Genomic DNA, 18,178 nt, shown 5'->3' with positions numbered 1-18,178 from the left:
TAGTCGTCTTTAGTTGTAAAAAAGATCAAACTTAATCGAAAAAAAAGGACTTTACAATGCATTGAGACCATGTGCCAATAAGTTAACAAAATGAAAGTGCATGAACTTTACATCCGTCAGAACTACTGTAAGACATAATGTCAAGACCAGAACAGAAAGAGGACCCAGATGCGTAAAGTTACTCACAAGTTTATTGAAATATAGAGGAAAGGCAGCGCCAACGATCCGGTGCTCGCTGGACGTGGGAAGTAAGGTGCTCACGGGATTGGAGCATGTTATGGGTCTTCCGGTGCGGGAGATCGTAACATAGTTAGACAGAAAAACGGGACGGGAAATCAAAAGGTAGTCGGGGTCAAAAACGGGTCGTAAGCTGGGACGGGAGATCAAAAGGTGGTCAGGGTCAAAAAACAGGTCGCAGCAGGAGACAAACGGGGAAATCAGGAACGGACGAGTGGAAAAAGGGTGACAAAACGGGACAGACAGGAGTCAGAGTCAAAAATGCTTGCCTTGTGAAAACAGAGGTTCGCTGATGGATTGACAACAGGCGAGTGAAAGGACTGAGCTCAAATAGGAACCAATCAGGTAACCAGAAGCAGCTGGCACCAGCTGGTGAGTGTCATGAGTAATCATGACACGTAAACACTTTTAGAAACTTACAGCATCTCCTTGTTAATCCTTTAACATGGATGGAGATAGATTGGACATGCAACAGTCCTGTCAACCATTGTCTGAGTCTTTGTTTCTGTTTCTGCTGGCATAACTGGAAGTGTTGCGGGAAACCCAGAAGTCATATCATTTTACCTTTCAACCCAAAGCCCAAATAAACCCAACAAATTGATGTAGAACACGCTTCACATCCGTTTTCAGCCTTGCATTACATTTTAAACACAGTAACTTACTTATTAACGGAAAACAAGTTGAAGGGTAACACACAGTTTAATATCATACAATTGTTTCATTACGTTGCCGATTGTGATGTCGTTCTTCCTAACTGCCTATGAGGTCAAAGGTTGCCACATAAAAATAGATGCATTTGACCTCAACAGGGTGCAGAAATGGAAAGGCTCATTTACATAGGCAGGGTCATGGGAGTGCTGGGAGGGGTGTTGCCATGACGATACAGTAATATGATGAGGAAGGGAAACAGAAGATCTCTCCTGTTCTCTTTTGTACTCTGTTCTCAAACCCGTTCTGGCATAATTTTTCTTGGTCTCGCTGTCTTTTTCGTCTCTCTCTTTTGACCCTTTTCTTTGTCTTTCTTTCCCTCTGTCTTTCCGATTGTATTTCCTCCCAAGTCTCCTTTCTTTGTCTTTCATTTTCTACATTTCTCCCTTACGCTTTAAACAGTAATGGACACTCAAAATAAGGAGAGAAGACATCAATGGGTTTTGAACTTGCAAGGAGAACCTGGAAAGAATCTCTCAGATAAGAAATATTCCATCCCTTTCTAAAGCTCTGATCAGACCCCCTTAGTTTTATCAAATTTTCAAGGTTACAAGGAACAGATCAGCCCTAAATGGTGTGGACATCAAAGAACAGTGATTGGCCGTGAGCGACAATCATGCAATAGTCAAAATAAGGAACCGGCATCCCACGAAATGTCCTTCGTACTCGTTTTGTTCTCTCACTTTTTGTCTCCATCGGTCTCTGTCCGACTGTATCGTTCTTTCATTACCGGTCTTGCGCCGTCTATCCTTCTGTTTTTCTCTCTATTTATATCCGCACGTCTCCCCCTTTTCCTCTGCCTCTACTTCCCCCTCTCTCCTGACTCTCTCTCTCTATCTCTTTCCATGGCGCCAAAAGCGTGTCTGCATTGCGTCGAACCCCCCCTCCTCTTTTCTTCCTCTTCGACTCCCTCGCTCCCCGCCGCCTCCCCCGTCCTCCTCCTGCTCGTCCTCACCAGCACAGTATGCTTCCGACGAGCCCGTCCGGAGACGCGTTAGCCTAAAGGGTCTTCCTCTTCCTTTTTTCGGTCCCCTCTCTCGGTGGTCTTTTCTTGGTGACGCCGATGCTGCAGTGTGGGGGCCTGCGGGCGGCGGGCGGCATGTGGCTCCTATGTCGGCCGGCGCGAGTGGGAAAGCAACCCTTCGACAACGCAGCAGCATGAATATTTGATCCTGCTGAAAGACGAGCGCGTCCAGAAGATCTCCCGCCCATGACCTGACGAAGACGACAGCGAGGATGGAGGCTCAGTAGGAGCCCGGCGTTCGAACCCTGCGCTTCCCCGTTTGGTGCCCTCCCCACCCCTTCCCGTCCCCTACCCCTGTCTCCCGTCCCCCCGGAGCCCCTGCACCAGGATGACGGTGGTGTCGGCCGACAATGCGGAGGATTGCGCCACCTTGCCGGGTCACCCGCAGGATGACGAATGCGACGGGCACGAATGCTGCGAGCGCGTGGTCATCAACGTGTCGGGGCTTCGCTTCGAGACGCAGCTCAAGACCTTGGCGCACTTCCCGGACACGCTCCTGGGGAACCCCAAGAAACGGATGCGCTACTTCGACCCGCTACGCAACGAGTACTTCTTTGACCGCAACCGACCCAGCTTCGACGCGATCCTCTACTATTACCAGTCGGGTGGCCGGCTGAGGCGGCCCGTCAACGTGCCGCTGGACATGTTTTCGGAGGAAATCAAATTTTACGAACTAGGCGCAGAGGCCATGGAGAAGTTCCGGGAGGATGAGGGTTTTATTCGGGAGGAGGAACGTCCCCTACCAGACAAGGAGTTTCAGCGCCAGATCTGGTTGCTCTTTGAGCACCCGGAGAGCTCTGGCCCGGCGCGGGGCATCGCTATCGTATCCGTCATGGTCATCCTCATCTCCATCGTCATTTTCTGCCTGGAGACGCTGCCCGAGCTGAAAGAGGACGCGGGCGAGCGACGTCGAGTAGCGGCAGCCGCAGCGGGTAACGGCACGGCCACCCATAGAACCGACTTCCTCACCGACCCTTTTTTCATGGTGGAGACACTGTGCATCATCTGGTTTTCCTTTGAACTCCTCGTCCGCTTTTTCGCCTGCCCGAGCAAGACGGCCTTTTTCCGCAACATGATGAACTCCATTGACGTTGTGGCGATCATCCCGTACTTCATCACCCTGGGGACCGAGCTCGCGGACGACCCCGACGACAAGGACGGCAAGGCCAGCGGCGGAGGAGAACAGGCCACGTCGCTTGCCATCCTGAGGGTCATCCGGCTGGTGCGTGTCTTCCGCATCTTCAAGCTGTCTCGCCACTCCAAGGGTCTGCAGATCCTGGGCCAGACGCTCAAGGCCAGCATGCGCGAGCTGGGCCTGCTCATCTTCTTCCTCTTCATCGGCGTCATCCTCTTCTCCAGCGCCGTCTACTTCGCTGAGGCCGAGGAGAAGGAGTCCTACTTCACCAGCATCCCCGACGCCTTCTGGTGGGCTGTGGTGTCCATGACCACGGTGGGCTACGGAGACATGTACCCGGTGACCATCGGCGGCAAGATCGTGGGCTCGCTGTGCGCCATCGCCGGCGTGCTGACCATCGCGCTACCCGTACCCGTCATCGTGTCCAACTTCAACTACTTCTACCACCGCGAGACGGACGGCGAGGAGCAGGCTCAGCTACTTCAGGTCAGCCAGCGGAGCCTTGAGGAAGACCATGACGACGGTTCCTCTCTGCTCAGCAAATCGGAGTTTGCTGACAACAGCATCGACAATTTTCGCGAAGCCAACCTGCGTACCGCCAACTGCATCAACACTGCCCCCAAGATGCTGACGGACGTGTGAAGCCGGGGTTCTTGGCAAACTTGGATTTCTAAGAGTCCTTCTTTAGAATCATTTTATTCAGCAATTACTTGGCCAACTCTCTATTAACTTAATGATCTGGTATTTATCCATCCATCTTTTGCACAGCTTATCCTCACTAGGGTCACGAGGGTGCTGGAGCCCATCCCAGACGTTTTTGAGCACTGGGCAGAGGACACCCTGAATGGTTGCCAGGGCACACAGGGACAGACATCCATCCATTATCTGCACCGCTTGTCCTCAGTAGGATCGCGGGGTTGCTGGAGCCCATCCCAACCATCTCCGGGCAGTGGGCAGGGGACACCCTGAACTGGTTGCCAGCCAGTGGCAGGGTACACAGGGACAGACAACTCACTCGCTATGGACAATTTTGACCGGCCAATTAACCTGACATGCATGTTTTTTTGGAATGTGGGAGGAAACCGGAGTGCCCGGAGGAAACCCACGCAAACACGGGGAGAACATGCAAACTCTGCACAGGAAGGTTGGTAGCTAACCACTGCGCTGCCGTGCTGCCCCAGGGACAGACAACCATTCACAATCTAATTCACACCTATGGACAAATTGGACCTCCCAATTCACCTGCCATGCATGTTTTTAAAATGTGGGAGGAAACCGGAGTGCCTGGAGGTAAACAAAACAGGCACAGGAAGAACATGCAAACTCCACACAGGGAGGCTGGCATCAAACCCTGGACCTCTGATGTGCTAACCACTCAACCACCTTGTTGCCCATTTAGTGTTATTTGAAAAATGAATACATAAAAACGGTGGATGACTGGTTTGCACATCAGCCTCACCGTTAAGCGGTCCCAGGTTCAACTCTGGACACCCTTCGGATTTTGCATGTTCTCCCTGTGCCTGGGTGGGTTTCCTTTCCGGCACTCCATTTTCTTCCCATGTCCCTAATGAAGGCAGGTTGTGTTGGCAGGTCCACATTGTGCCTGTGACTAGCTGGAAATCATTTCAGGGTGTCCACTGCTTCAGGAAAGGATAAGCAGCTAGAAAAATGAAAAACTGATGAATACATAGAATTTTTAAATTATTTTTTAATAAATGCACAACATAAAGTCCGTACATTTTTTTAGAAACATTTGTACTTTTAGAGTATTCTGAATCGATTTGAGTTAAGCCATTAATCGGGTCATTTTTAAAAACGATAGATAGTATGTCAAACTGTTAAGTGAGTATAAAAAAAAGAGTAATATTTTTGTGATTTATAAAAAAAAACACTGTCATATTTAAATCAGTTAAAAAAAGTTTTTTAATCTAAAATTCAACAAACATAATAACATGAAATTTATTTTTATAATAGAAACATTCTCATTTTCAAATTGTTTCTGAAAAATAGTATATCGGTTTGCTAAATTCAACTTGTTGTATAGTGTTGAAAAAAAACAAAAACAGTGACCGACTGCCAGGGTTGGGTTTAGTTTAGGGTTACTTGAACTGGATTACTTTCAATGACTTTTAGATGACTCCAATACCAAATATGCTCATAAAAGACAAAAGAAACTCAATATGAATGAAATGATGACTCACAACACGTGGTAAGCTTTCTCTCTTGGCTTTGATCTCTTTGATCTCCGGCAAAACGAACATCAAATGCCACAGAAACAAAATTAAAATAAATCCAAACAGCTTTTTGCCGTTCCGTGTATTCCGTTACTCCCCAATTCTGCACAACATTTATTAATTTTATTCATATTTATTTTATTTTGTCTTTTATTAGCATATTTGGTATTGGAGTAATCCAAAAGTCATTGAAAGTAATCCAGTTAAAGTAACCCTACCCAACCCTGCCTACTGCGGATATCAGTGAATGGAAAAACGAAGGAATAAACCTTTGGAGGAGGACGAAGAACTTCTTGGATTTCCTGCTTTGGCCAAAAGGGGGCAGCATATTCAACTGCCGTCTGTTTTGGGGTAAACGCACAAAAAAAACAGAGGACATGAACAATCCACCTACGGTTGACTGTTGACATTGCAGACGCTTGAACCGCTAGCGTCAGCTTGTACATAAAGCTAGCCTGCCGAGCTAACGCTTATTCGGCAACTTTCTATTTTTAGCGCACAGTTTCCAGAACCGCACGGGAATTTTCATTGACATGGTGGCGCTATTGGGAAACGCAAAGACGAACAGCGCCCCCTAGAGAACTGCACTTTTCACTAGCATGCTTCCTTGTTTTCATCACTGCACACATTTAGTGCCTTAGCCCTCCAAGTCACCAAGTGCCTCGGTCACCTTGTTGTTCCTGTCTTTGTCATCGTCTTAGATCAGGGGTGTCAAACCCATTTCAACTCGGGGGGGCCACACCATAGAACAAACATTCTGTCGGGGGCCGGACTAGTAGATGAAAGAGAAAAAGAGATGAAAAAAATAAAAGAAATAGGTAGGGAAAAGGAGAGAGGGCGGGACGAAGAAAGAAAAAGAGAGAGAGGGAGAGAGCGTGAGAAACAAAAGATAAAAAGTCGTGAGAGGGGGAAAAGAAAGGGAGAGGAAGAAAGAAATCCAAAGAGAAATAGAAAAACAGAAGGAGAGAAAAGAGAAAAGAAAACACGACAGGGTAAGAAGAGATAAAGAGAAAAAAGAGGAAGTTAGAGCAAAAGAAGTTAAAAAGACACAGAGAGAGAAAGAGACAAAGAGCAACAAAGGAAGAGAAAAAGAGAGAGGGAGAGAGTGTGAGAAGCAAAACATAAAAAGTCGTGAGGGAGGGGGAAAAGAAAGGGAGAGGAAGAAAAAAAATCCAACGAGAAATAGAAAGACAGAAGGAGTTCAAAGAGAAAAGAAAGCGCGACGGGTAGGAAGAGAGAAAGAGAAAAGAGAGAAAAGGAAAAAGGAAGTTAGAGCAAAATAAGTTAAAAAGACACACAGAGAGAAAGATACAAAGAGCAACAAAGGAAGAGAAAAAGAGAGACACAGAGAGTGAAAGAGATTGAGACAGAGAGGGGGAGAAAAGGGTGGAAAAGAGGGAGAGAGAGAAAGAGATAAATACAAGTACAGTGTCTTTGTTTCTTTGGCAACATCAAGTTGACATATTTCAACCCGCAGCTTGTTTTTCTCTTGCGCTTCTCTGAGTGTTGTCTCGCAGGCCGGATTCAATCCCTCAGCGGGCCTGATCTGGCCGCGCGGGACGCCCGTTTGACACCTGTGTCTTTGATGCTAACATCTGATCATCCGAGTCGTGGAACGTCTTTTTAGGAACTTGAGTCTGTTACTTTGGTCGGCGTCCTGTCATACAGTGCCTTGCAAAAGTATTGGCCCCCCCACCAAGAACTTTTTGTCATATTTCCACATTTCAAGCTTCAAACTTAAAGCTGAAAACCTGAAAATAATTTCTAAGTATCAACAACATGTGAGACATGACCATGAAGTGGAACCGAATGATTTAAACCTATTATATTTATAACAAAAAACAAAAGGCAATCTAGCCAGCTCTCAAAAATGGGGGCTCAAAATTACTAATTAAGAAGCGACTTAAGTCAAAGTTAGTAGAGTTTTTCAAGAACCGGCTTCTTCGGCTCGGCTCACTAAAAGGAACCGACTCTTTCGGCTCCTAAACGGCTCTTCAGGTTGTTTTTGCTTCTTTCATCCCAGCATGACCAAATATGATGTAAAATTATGCACAAAATGACTTAAAGGAAGGGAGGAATAGAACAAAAAAGAAAAAAATACCAAAATGAAAAAGTAGTGAAAAGCTGAGAAGAAAAGAAACAAAAGGAAGAGAAAAAAGAAGGAAAAATTCAGAAAAAAGACAGAAAAAAAGAAAAGAAAGAAACAAAGGAAAAAAAGTAGATGGAGAACAAAAAGGAAAAAAGTAACCGCTAGGAAAAAATAAACGCAATGAGATTTTTTTAAAGGAATTAAAAAAAAAAGAAAAAAACAGGGGGAAAAGAAGACAAAGTTTGTGTTGCATTCAAATAATTTCCAATGATATCAAGTGAATCTTGTTGCCAACATTGTACTTCCACTCAAAAATGTGATTAAGTACAGTTGTGTATTGTGCTACTAATGATTTAGTTGCCACACTCGGGATTTCCGTTGCTCACTGTCGTTTCAAGCGTTGCTCACCGACTTTGTGTGAACGCTCAGACCCGTAAGGAAAATTACAGGGAACATTGTCCAGAAGTATCCTGATGACTTCTAAATGATCCAATGTCAATCTAAATGACTAACAATAACAAACTGAGTGCAACTGTGTTTCATCAAGTCTCTGTTTAAATGCATCTGCTCTGTGATGGGCTCAAAGAGCATTATGAAGACCAAAGAACACACCAGGCAGGTCCGGTATAAAGTTATAGATAAGTTCAAAGCAGGAATGGAACCCAAGATGATTTTGCAATATTTACACATATCCTGGAGCACTGTGCGAGCAATAATATCAAAATGGAGAGAGCATGAAACCACTGCAAACCTACCAAAGCCTGGCCGTCTTCTAAACTTTCAGCCAAAACAAGCAGAAAACTAATCAGAGAAGCAACCAAGAAGCCCACAATTTTATGTAACACAGCTGAGGTGGGACAATCTGTGCATAAGACATTTATTAGACACACTCTGGTTAAATCTTCCCCCTTTATGAAAGAGTGGCAAGAAGAAAACCCTTTCTGTATGCAAAGCCCGGTTGGCGTTTGCAAGAAGCCACATGAGAGACACAAACACATAGAACAAGGTGTTCTAGTAATATGAGACTAAAATTGAACCTTTTCGGCTGAATGCTAAGGTTTACATTTGGCATTAGAGTAGCACTGCACATCAACATGATAACACCACCCAAACTGTCAAACATGGTGGTGGCAGCATCATCATCTGGGGTTTCTTTTCTTCAACGGGGACTTGGAAGATACTTAGGGTTGATAGGAATATGAATGGACCTGAGAATCTACAAAATCTACATTGAAATGGTTTAAGGAACTTAAGCTGTTTTGCAAAGAAGAATGGGCAAATATTTATATTTTTAAGACGTGCGAAACTCGGAAGTTGTACCGTTGTACATAGTATTAATTCAAAGGGGGTCTAATACTTCTGCAACACCAACTTTTTACATTTGATTTCTTTTTATAATTGTGTCTCACAAGTTGTTGATTCCTAGAAAATATTTAGAGATTTTTTTATCCATTTGAAGCTGGAAATATGGCAATATTTTAAATAATTCTTGGGGGGTCATTTCTTTTGCAAGGCCACATCACAGAATACTCCAATAGATCGTGGTTTCCGTGTACAGCCCGTTCAAGTCAGACGCTGATTCCCCTCCTGGATATATTTTGTGGTGGCGCTGTACAATGTGCAAATGACACTTTAAATAAACTTGATGATGAGCCACTCATTTTCTATTTACTTACTTCCCATCTGTGCCCTCGGCTTCAAAGTCAAAGAGGAGGGGCTAAAAATAGCGGCCAATCAGGTACGCGCGCTATCCAGAAGTCGTGATGACCTCCGTTAGCATGCTAGCAGGGGAGCTAAACAACGCGGAATGAATATACTAAAAATAATATGTGTATATGTATGTGTTAACAATACCCGACTGAGTTCAAAGAGCCTTCATTTTTTTGCCCACTGCACCTATCTGTGTAACAAGAAAATTGTCATGAACCAAAACAGGATCAGGACCCAAATGCGTGACGTTTCTCACACAAGCCTTTTATTATACGGGAAATGGGGAGTCATGCATGTTAGGCAGCGGTCTGGCGTGAAAAGATAGGAAGCCAGAGGCCGAGGAGATCGATACCAATTGCCCGTGTAGATATCGGACAGATGGGGTCGATACTGGACAGGACAGGACAGACAGGATTGATATCAAAACAGGGGATTGAAATTAAACAGTACAAACTAGACGGGAGCGAAACTGGAAACCGATATTAAACAACGGGACAGACAGGATTGATATCAAAACAGGGGATGGAAATTAAACAGGACAAACTAGACGGGAACGAAACTGGAAACCGATATTAAGCAACGGGACAGACAGGATTGATATCAAAACAGGGGATCGAAATTAAACAGGACAAACTAGACGGGAACGAAACTGGAAACCGATATTAAACAACGGGACAGACAGGATTGATATCAAAACAGGGGATCGAAATTAAACAGGACAAACTAGACGGGAACGAAACTGGAAACCAATATTAAACAACGGGACAGACAGGATTGATATCAAAACAGGGGATCGAAATTAAACAGGACAAACTAGACGGGAACGAAACTGGAAACCGATATTAAACAACGGGACAGACAGGATTGATATCAAAACAGGGGATCGAAATTAAACAGGACAAACTAGACGGGAACGAAACTGGAAACCGATATTAAACAACGGGACAGACAGGATTGATATCAAAACAGGGGATCGAAATTAAACAGGACAAACTAGACGGGAGCAAAACTGGAAACCGATATTAAACAGGACAGAATAAACGGGAACCATACCGGACAGGAAATACCAACACGGAACAGGTCCGAGTCAAAACAAACGTCTTGAGGGGCAGAGGTTCATTGACGGACTGACAAAGGGTGAGTGAGAACACCGAGCTTAAAAAGAGGGAAAGCCAATCCGTCAATGTCAGGCACTGGAGACTGGAGTCCGATAACAAGCAGGACGAGATAGACGGAAACGATACCAGACACTGGAGATTGAAATTAAACAGGACAAACTAGACGGGAACGCTACCAGACACTGGAGATCGATATCAAACCGAACAAAATAGCCGGGAACCATACTGGAGATCGATATTAAACAGGACAAAATAGACGTGAACGATACCGGACAGAAAACACAAGCAGGAAACCGGACAGAGTCAAAACACACGTCTTGCGGGTACAGAGGTTCGTTGACGGACTGACAAATGGTGAGTGAGAGCACTGAGCTCAAATAGGAGGGAAGCCAATCAGTTAAATTGGGCAACCGTGACATCAGTTGCCAAACACAATAGATCCATTACTAATGAAATGGATGACCTGGAGCTACAACTTGTGGGGAGACCTGGCTCAAGCCGAGGATGCCCGATGTTAGCATGTAGTTAGCCAGCCACTTTCTAAATAACTTTCTTGCACCGAATGTTGTTGTATTTTCGTATAACGACAATAAATTACATTCATTCGTTTTTTTGTTTTTATGAGCAGATCTACAGTTGTTATTTTGTTACAGTCGTATACTCTCAGTCGGGAAGGGCGCCATCTGGAGGAACATTTATGCAGAGGTGTCGCTGCTTCGTTTAAGAATTAAATGCATATTTACTCAATCACAACACAAAAAGGAGCCCCCACCCAGTTGCAGATTCTAATTTTGTGGACAAACCCATTTGCATGCCGCAGACGATAGAGAACAACGTTTGTGTCAAGACCAGGACGGAGACAGGACCCACTCGCGTAACGTTACTCACAGTTTTATGGCGGTGTCGGGAACGAAAAAAAGTCGAATGAGGAGGGCTCCAAAATGACAGTGGCCACAAAAGGACGTGGGACACAAGAGGACAAGGCCCCTAAAAGGACAGGGGCCACGAAATATGAGGGCCCTAAAAGGACAGGGGACACAAACGGACGAGGCCACCAAAAGGACATGAGACACAAAATGACAATGGACACCAAAGCTCGAGGGCCTAAAAAGGACAGGGGACACAAAAAGACATGGCACATCAAAGTTCGAGAGCTAAAAAAGGACAGGGGACACAAAAAGACAGGGGCTAAAAAAGGACAGGTGGCCCAAAACGACGAGGGTCCCAAAAGGACGAGGTCCACAATTGGACAAGGGCCCCAAAAGGAGGAAGGCTGCAAAAGGACAGGGTCCACAAAAGCATGAGTGCACAAAACTTGTAAGGGGACAAAAAAGGACACCGGCTAAAAAGGACAAGGGCCTTAAAACTACAAGCACCACAAAAAAAACGAGGGACATAAAAGAACAAGAACCCAAAAAGACAGGGGCCACAAAATGATGAGGGCCCCAAAAGGACAAAAGCTGTTATTCGGGGCGGGAGAACAGAGGAGGTCGAGATAAAAACAGGTCGTCATCCGGGACGGGAGAGCAGACGTGGTCTAGCTTAAAACAGATCGTAGCTGGAGACAAACAGGAGCAAAAAACGGGACAGCTGAAAAATGGCTTGCCGTTGTTGGGAATTAATGTCCCGTTTACCAAATTGTTCGAATGAGTTATCTGACTCCATTAACCAAACGCAACCTACATTCACCGAACAAGTAATGCGCGCTCGTCTCTTGACGGAAACGATGAACAGGAAAGCCGTCATTTCCACACGGGGCAGATTTAATTTCATTAACAATTTAACTAAATGTACTCCATCGAAAAAGGACGAATTAGTGTCGTTGGAGTCTCTGGGAAGCCCTCTTCTGAAGTCCTTTAGCTCTCTCCTATTGGCCATTTTCTCCCCGCATAATGGCGTGCTGACTCCTCCCATGGGTGTGCCAAGGAAGCCCCCCGAGTGTCGCCATGTCTGGAATACTCAAAACAACACCCGGCGTTTCTACGTCATCGGGGTCTTTCTGCGTCTGGATGTGCTGATTATCTTAACAGTCTTATGTCCCGTTCCCGCTGTTCCTGTAAACAACATTTTCCAACAGGGTGCCCTGTCATTGAACTTCAGCCCAGTCAGTGAATATCTTTTGCGTTCAATGTCATTTGTAGTCTCATCTCATCTCATTAGCCGCAACGCTTATCTTCAGTAGGGTCGCGGGGGTGCTGGAGCCCATCCCAGCAATCATCGGGCAGTGGGCAGGTGACACCCTGAACTGGTTGCCAGCCAATCGCAGGGCACACAGGGACAGACTCGCTCGCTCATTCACACCTAGGGACAATTTGGACCGTCCAATTCACCTGAAATGCATGTTTTTGGAATGTGGGAGGAAACCGGAGTGCCCGGAGGAAACCCACGCAAGCACGGGGAGAACATGCAAACTCTGAACAGGAAGCTGGATTTGAACCCGTGACCTCAGAACTGTGCCGCACACGCGCTAACCACTGTGCCGCTGTGCTGCCCTCGTTTGTAGTCAATCGTATAAAATCCTTTATAGTCAAATGTATAAAATCCTTCACCGCATAAAAACGGAGATTCGCTGACGGACCAAAAAAGGGGACTGACAGGGAGCCAATCCGGCGCCCATGGGCGGGGCCGATTGAGCGCCATGGCAACTGTGACAGTTTTTCACGTGTTATGATGCCATCTTGTTTCCACACGCTCCAAAGAAAGCCCCCCCGCCATTCATAAAAGCACAGGGCGCTTACATAACGGATCCCCTGATTGGTCGGGACTATTTATAGAACCCGATTTGTCCTTGGGAAGGGACGGAGAGCTATTCTTGGCAGAATGGAATTGATTTGAGGAACGAGTGAGGGGGTTTGCACCGAAACGTGCTAAGCTAACAAAATGACATCGTCACGACGACGGCATTTGGGGATACCTTTAAACACTACCGCTTTATGCATCGGACCAGTGGTTCTCAAATGGGGGGTGGGGACCCAAAAGCGGACCCATTTTCTAAGGATCCTGGACATTTGCCTGGAATGAATGAATGAAAACTTTATTCGAACGTTAAAATAAAAACAATAACTCGACAACAAAATTATATTACAACAATAGAAATAATATTAATAATAACAGTTATGATATAACAATAGCAACAATAACACAAAGTTAACCATAGTTCTAGACCACAGGTGTGAAACAGGCGGCCCGCGGGCCAGATCAGGCCCGCAAAGGGATTGAATCCGGCCCGCGAGACAACACTCAGAGAAGCGCAAGAGAAAAACGAGCTGCAGGTTGAATATGTCAACCTCGATGTTGCCAAAGCCAGGTGCCTCGAACAAAGACACTGTACTTGTATTTATTTCTCTCTCTCTCTCTCTTTATTTTCCACCCCTTTTCTCTCTCTTTTTCTCTTCCTTTGTTGCTCTTTGTCTCTTTCTCTCTCTGTGTCTTTTAACCTCTTTTGCTCTTAATTCCTTTTTCCTTTTCTCTCTTTTCTCTTTCTCTCTTCCTACCCTTCACGCTTTCTTTTCTCTCCTCCTGTCTTTCCATTTCTCTTTGGATTTCTTTCTTCCTCTCCCTTTCTTTTCCCCCTCTCTCGCGACTTTTTATCTTTTGTTTCTCACGCTCTCTCCCTCTCTCTCTCTTTTTCTTTCTTAGTCTCGCCTTCTCTCCTTTTCCCTCTCTCTTTCTCTTATTTCTTTATCTCTTTTTCTTTCTCTTTAATCTACTAGTCCGGCCCCCGACAGAATGTTTGTTCTATGGTGTGGCCCCCGAGTTAAAATGAGTTGGACACCCCGGTTCTAGACGCACTATTCCCAATCTCTCGTATCACCCATTTTCTTCATCTCTTCTAAATTATTCCAAAGTTTGACTCCGCACACAGACACACACATACTTTTCCTGGTGGTTCTCACCTTTGGGATTAGGAATTTACGACAGCCCCGTAAATTATAATTTCCCTCTTTCCGAATGAATCATTTTTGGATGTTTTCTGACACTGTGTTTTTGTTGACCTTAGATAACAGTTGTGCGGTGAAACTTTTTACTAAATCATCCTATTTTAATAATTTGGACTGCAGGAATAAAATATGAGTATGCTTCTAATTGCACGTTTTTGGAGGATAAAATAATGGTAAGAGTGAGAATAAACAGAGGGTTGAATACAATCATGGGTGTTACCTGCCCGTTTATTCTTCTTGTTTTGTATTAGACGAGTGGTTCTCAAATGTTGGGTCAGGACTCGAAAGGGGGTGGCGGAGCCATTTTCAGTGGATCCTGGGCATTTGCCTTGACAAAATAATGCTAAGAGTGAGAAAAACCGGAGGGTTGATTACAATCATGGGTGTTACCTGCCCGTTTATTCTTCTTTCTGTTCTGTATTAGACGAGTGGTTCTCAACTGGTGGGTCGAGACCTCAAAGGGGGTGGCGGAGCCATTTTCAGTGGATCCTGGGCATTTGCCTTGACAAAATAATGCTAAGAGTGAGAAAAACCGGAGGGTTGATTACAATCATGGGTGTTATCTGCCCGTTTATTCTTCTTCCTGTTTTGTATTAGATGAGTGGTTCTCAACTGTTGGGTCAGGACCCGAAAGGGGGCCGCGGACCCATTTTCAGTGGATCCTGGGCATTTGCCTTGACAAAATAATGCTATGAGTGAGAAAAACCGGAGGCTTGATTACAATCATGGGTGTTACCTGCCCGTTTATTCTTCTTGTTTTGTATTAGACGAGTGGTTCTCAACTGGTGGGTTGGGACCCGAAAGGGGGCCGCAGAGCCATTTTCAGTGGTTTCTGGACATTTGCCTTGACAAAATAATGCTAAGAGTGAGAAAAAACGGGGGGTTGATTACAATCATGGGTGTAACCTGCCCGTTTATTCTTTTTCCTGTTCTGTATTCAACGAGTGGTTCTCAACTGGTGGGTCGGGACCCGAAAGGGGGCCGCGGACCCATTTTCAGTGGATCCTGGGCATTTGCCTTGACAAAATAATGCCATGAGTGAGAAAAACCAGAGGGTTGATTACAATCATGGGTGTTACCTGCCCGTTTATTCTTCTTGTTTTGTATTAGACGAGTGGTTCTCAACTGGTGGGTCGGGACACGAAAGGAGGCCGCGGAGCCATTTTCAGTGGATCCTGGGCATTTGCCTTGACAAAATAATGCTAAGAGTGAGAAAAACCGGAGGGTTGATTACAATCATGGGTGTTACCTGCCCGTTTATTCTTCTTTCTGTTCTGTATTAGACGAGTGGTTCTCAACTGGTGGGTCGGGACCCGAAAGGGGCCGCGGACTCATTATAAGTGGATCGTGGGCCTTTGCATTATCAAAATAATGCTATGAGTGAGACAACCGGAGGGTCGATCACAATCATGGGCGTAACCTGCCCGTTTATTCTTCTTCCTGTTCTGTATTCGACAAGTGGTTCCCAACTGGTGGGTCAGGACCCAAAAGGGGGTGGCGGACCCATTTTCAGTGGATGGCAGCCCTTTGCCTTGACACAATATTAGCAAGAATAAGAAAAAAACATGGGGCCAATTACGCTCCTTAACGGTGGATTGTGATAATACCCTGCTGGATCTCTTCTTCCTGTTCTGCATTGGACCAGTGTTGCTCAACTAGTGGGTCAGGACCCGAAAGTGGGTTGCAGGCATTTGCCTTGACAAATTATACAACCCATTTTCACCCCTTAAAGACAAAAAAAAAATCGACTGATTTTTGAATGAGAACACAACTGTTTAATTAAAACAATGCATGGCGATTTCTGCCAAGTGCTCTGAATGTGAAAACGAAGACATTCGATGCAGTGCGGGTAAACACTACGAGTAACTATGACCAGGAAAAAAACTAAGACAAAAATCTCAACTCAAGACTATTTTAGTCTACAACTGCTTTATTTTGAAGGGAGAAAGAAAGAATGTTCTAAAGACCACATTAGATTTCTGGTTTAAGTTTCCCACTTTTGATTTCAAACAAGCACATGCAGGGATTTTTAATATTAATACTCTACCGCTTTTTAACGGCACTCTTTTAAAATCGAGATATTTTCATGGGGGCCATGCTAAATTAAAGTACCGGGACATTTTTGAAGCAAGCTAAATGCTAAATTGGTACCGCGCAAAGATGATGTGTGTAAATGGCCAATATAATGGAAGCTTGTTGATGCTACAGTTCATTTAAATTGCACAGATTTTAGAACAGGACAAGATAAGCTCGGCTAGACTCATGCTTGGACTTTACGAAAGCAATGGGTTTGTGGAGTAGAGCAGCATGTGGAAAGTAAAGTGTCTTGTTCTCACATGAAATATTCACGTGCTGCTCCTTTTCTCGCTCCTGCGTGACATCACCCCTCCAAATTTGCATAGTCCCGCCTTCTTCCTGGCTTATTTGCATAACGCGGGAGTAGTGATGCGTCGTAAGGCAAAAAACAGCTCTGTGAAAATATACGCAGTCAGGAGCCAAATTGAATGACAGGGGCCACAAAAGCACAAGTGTCCCAAAACGACAAGGGCCAAAAAAGGACAGGGGCCACAAGACAACCGGGGTCACAAAAGGAGGGCTCCAAAATGACACTGGCCACTAGAGGACGTGGGACACAAGAGGACAAGGCCCCTAAAAGGACAGGGGCCACGAAATATGAGGGCCCTAAAAGGACAGGGGACACAAACAGACGAGGACACTCAAAGGACATGAGACACAAATGGACAATGGATACCAAAGCTTGAGGGCCTAAAAAGGACAGGGGCCACTAGACAACCGGGGTCACAAAAGGAGGGCTCCAAAATGACACTGGCCACTAGAGGACGTGGGACACAAGAGGACAAGGCCCCTAAAAGGACAGGGGCCACGAAATATGAGGGCCCTAAAAGGACAGGGGACACAAACAGACGAGGACACTAAAAGGACATGAGACACAAATGGACAATGGATACCAAAGCTTGAGGGCCTAAAAAGGACAGGGGCCACTAGACAACCGGGGTCACAAAAGGAGGGCTCCAAAATGACACTGGCCACTAGAGGACGTGGGACACAAGAGGACAAGGCCCCTAAAAGGACAGGGGCCACGAAATATGAGGGCCCTAAAAGGACAGGGGACACAAACAGACGAGGACACTAAAAGGACATGAGACACAAATGGACAATGGATACCAAAGCTTGAGGGCCTAAAAAGGACAGAGGACACAAACAGACGAGGCCACCAAAAGGACATGAGACACAAAACGACAATGGATACCAAAGCTCGAGGGCCTGAAAAGGACAGGGGACACAAAAAGACATGGCACATCAAAGTTTGAGAGCTAAAAAAGGACAGGGGACACAAAAAGACACGGGCTAAAAAAGGACAGGTGGCCCAAAACAACGAGGGTCCCAAAAACGACGAGGGTCCCAAAAGGACGAGGGCTACACAAGGACAGGGGCCACAAAAGGACGAGGAGCACGAAACGATAAGGGCCCCAAAAGATGGAAGGCTGCAAAAGGACAGGGGCCACAAAAACATGAGTGCACAAAAATTGATAGGGGACAAAAAAGGACAAGGGCCTTAAAACAACAAGCGCCACAAAAAGACGAGGGACACAAAAGGACAAGAACCCAAAAAGACAGGGGCCACAAAATGGTGAGGGCCCCAAAAGGACTAGAGACACAAACGGACGAGTCCCCCAAAAGGACAGGGGACACAAACAGACGAGGCCCCCAAAAGGACATGAGACACAAAATAACAAGGGACACCAAAGCCCGAGGGCCTAAAAAGGACAGGGCACACAAAAAGACAGGGGACATCAAAGCTCGAGAGCTAAAGAAGGACAGGGGACACAAAAAGACAGGGGCTGAAAAAGGACGAAACGAGGAGGGTCCTAAAAGGACGATGGCCCCAAAAAGATGAGGGGTAAAATAGGACAAGGCCCCCAAAAGGAGGAGGGCCGCAAAAGGACAGGGGCCCAAAAAA

At 45.6% G+C, this 18,178-nt stretch overlaps 1 protein-coding gene across 1 annotated transcript; it reads left to right on the top strand.

Moving 5' to 3' along the window:
- The first annotated feature begins 1,894 nt into the window (after positions 1-1,894).
- Positions 1,895-5,504, top strand: LOC148356204 (potassium voltage-gated channel subfamily A member 1-like). Its single transcript, XM_088346850.1, has one exon. It carries the CDS (start codon positions 2,298-2,300, stop codon positions 3,744-3,746), a length of 1,449 nt encoding a protein of 482 aa, XP_088202976.1. The 5' UTR covers positions 1,895-2,297; the 3' UTR covers positions 3,747-5,504.
- The last annotated feature ends 12,674 nt before the right edge of the window (positions 5,505-18,178 follow it).

Source organism: Urocampus carinirostris, chromosome 11 (assembly GCF_059441175.1).
Source record: "Urocampus carinirostris isolate Australia breed hairy pipefish chromosome 11, RoL_Ucar_1.0, whole genome shotgun sequence".
In the NCBI taxonomy this organism is placed as follows: Eukaryota; Metazoa; Chordata; class Actinopteri; order Syngnathiformes; family Syngnathidae; genus Urocampus; species Urocampus carinirostris.
This window is presented reverse-complemented; position numbering and strand designations above follow the sequence as displayed.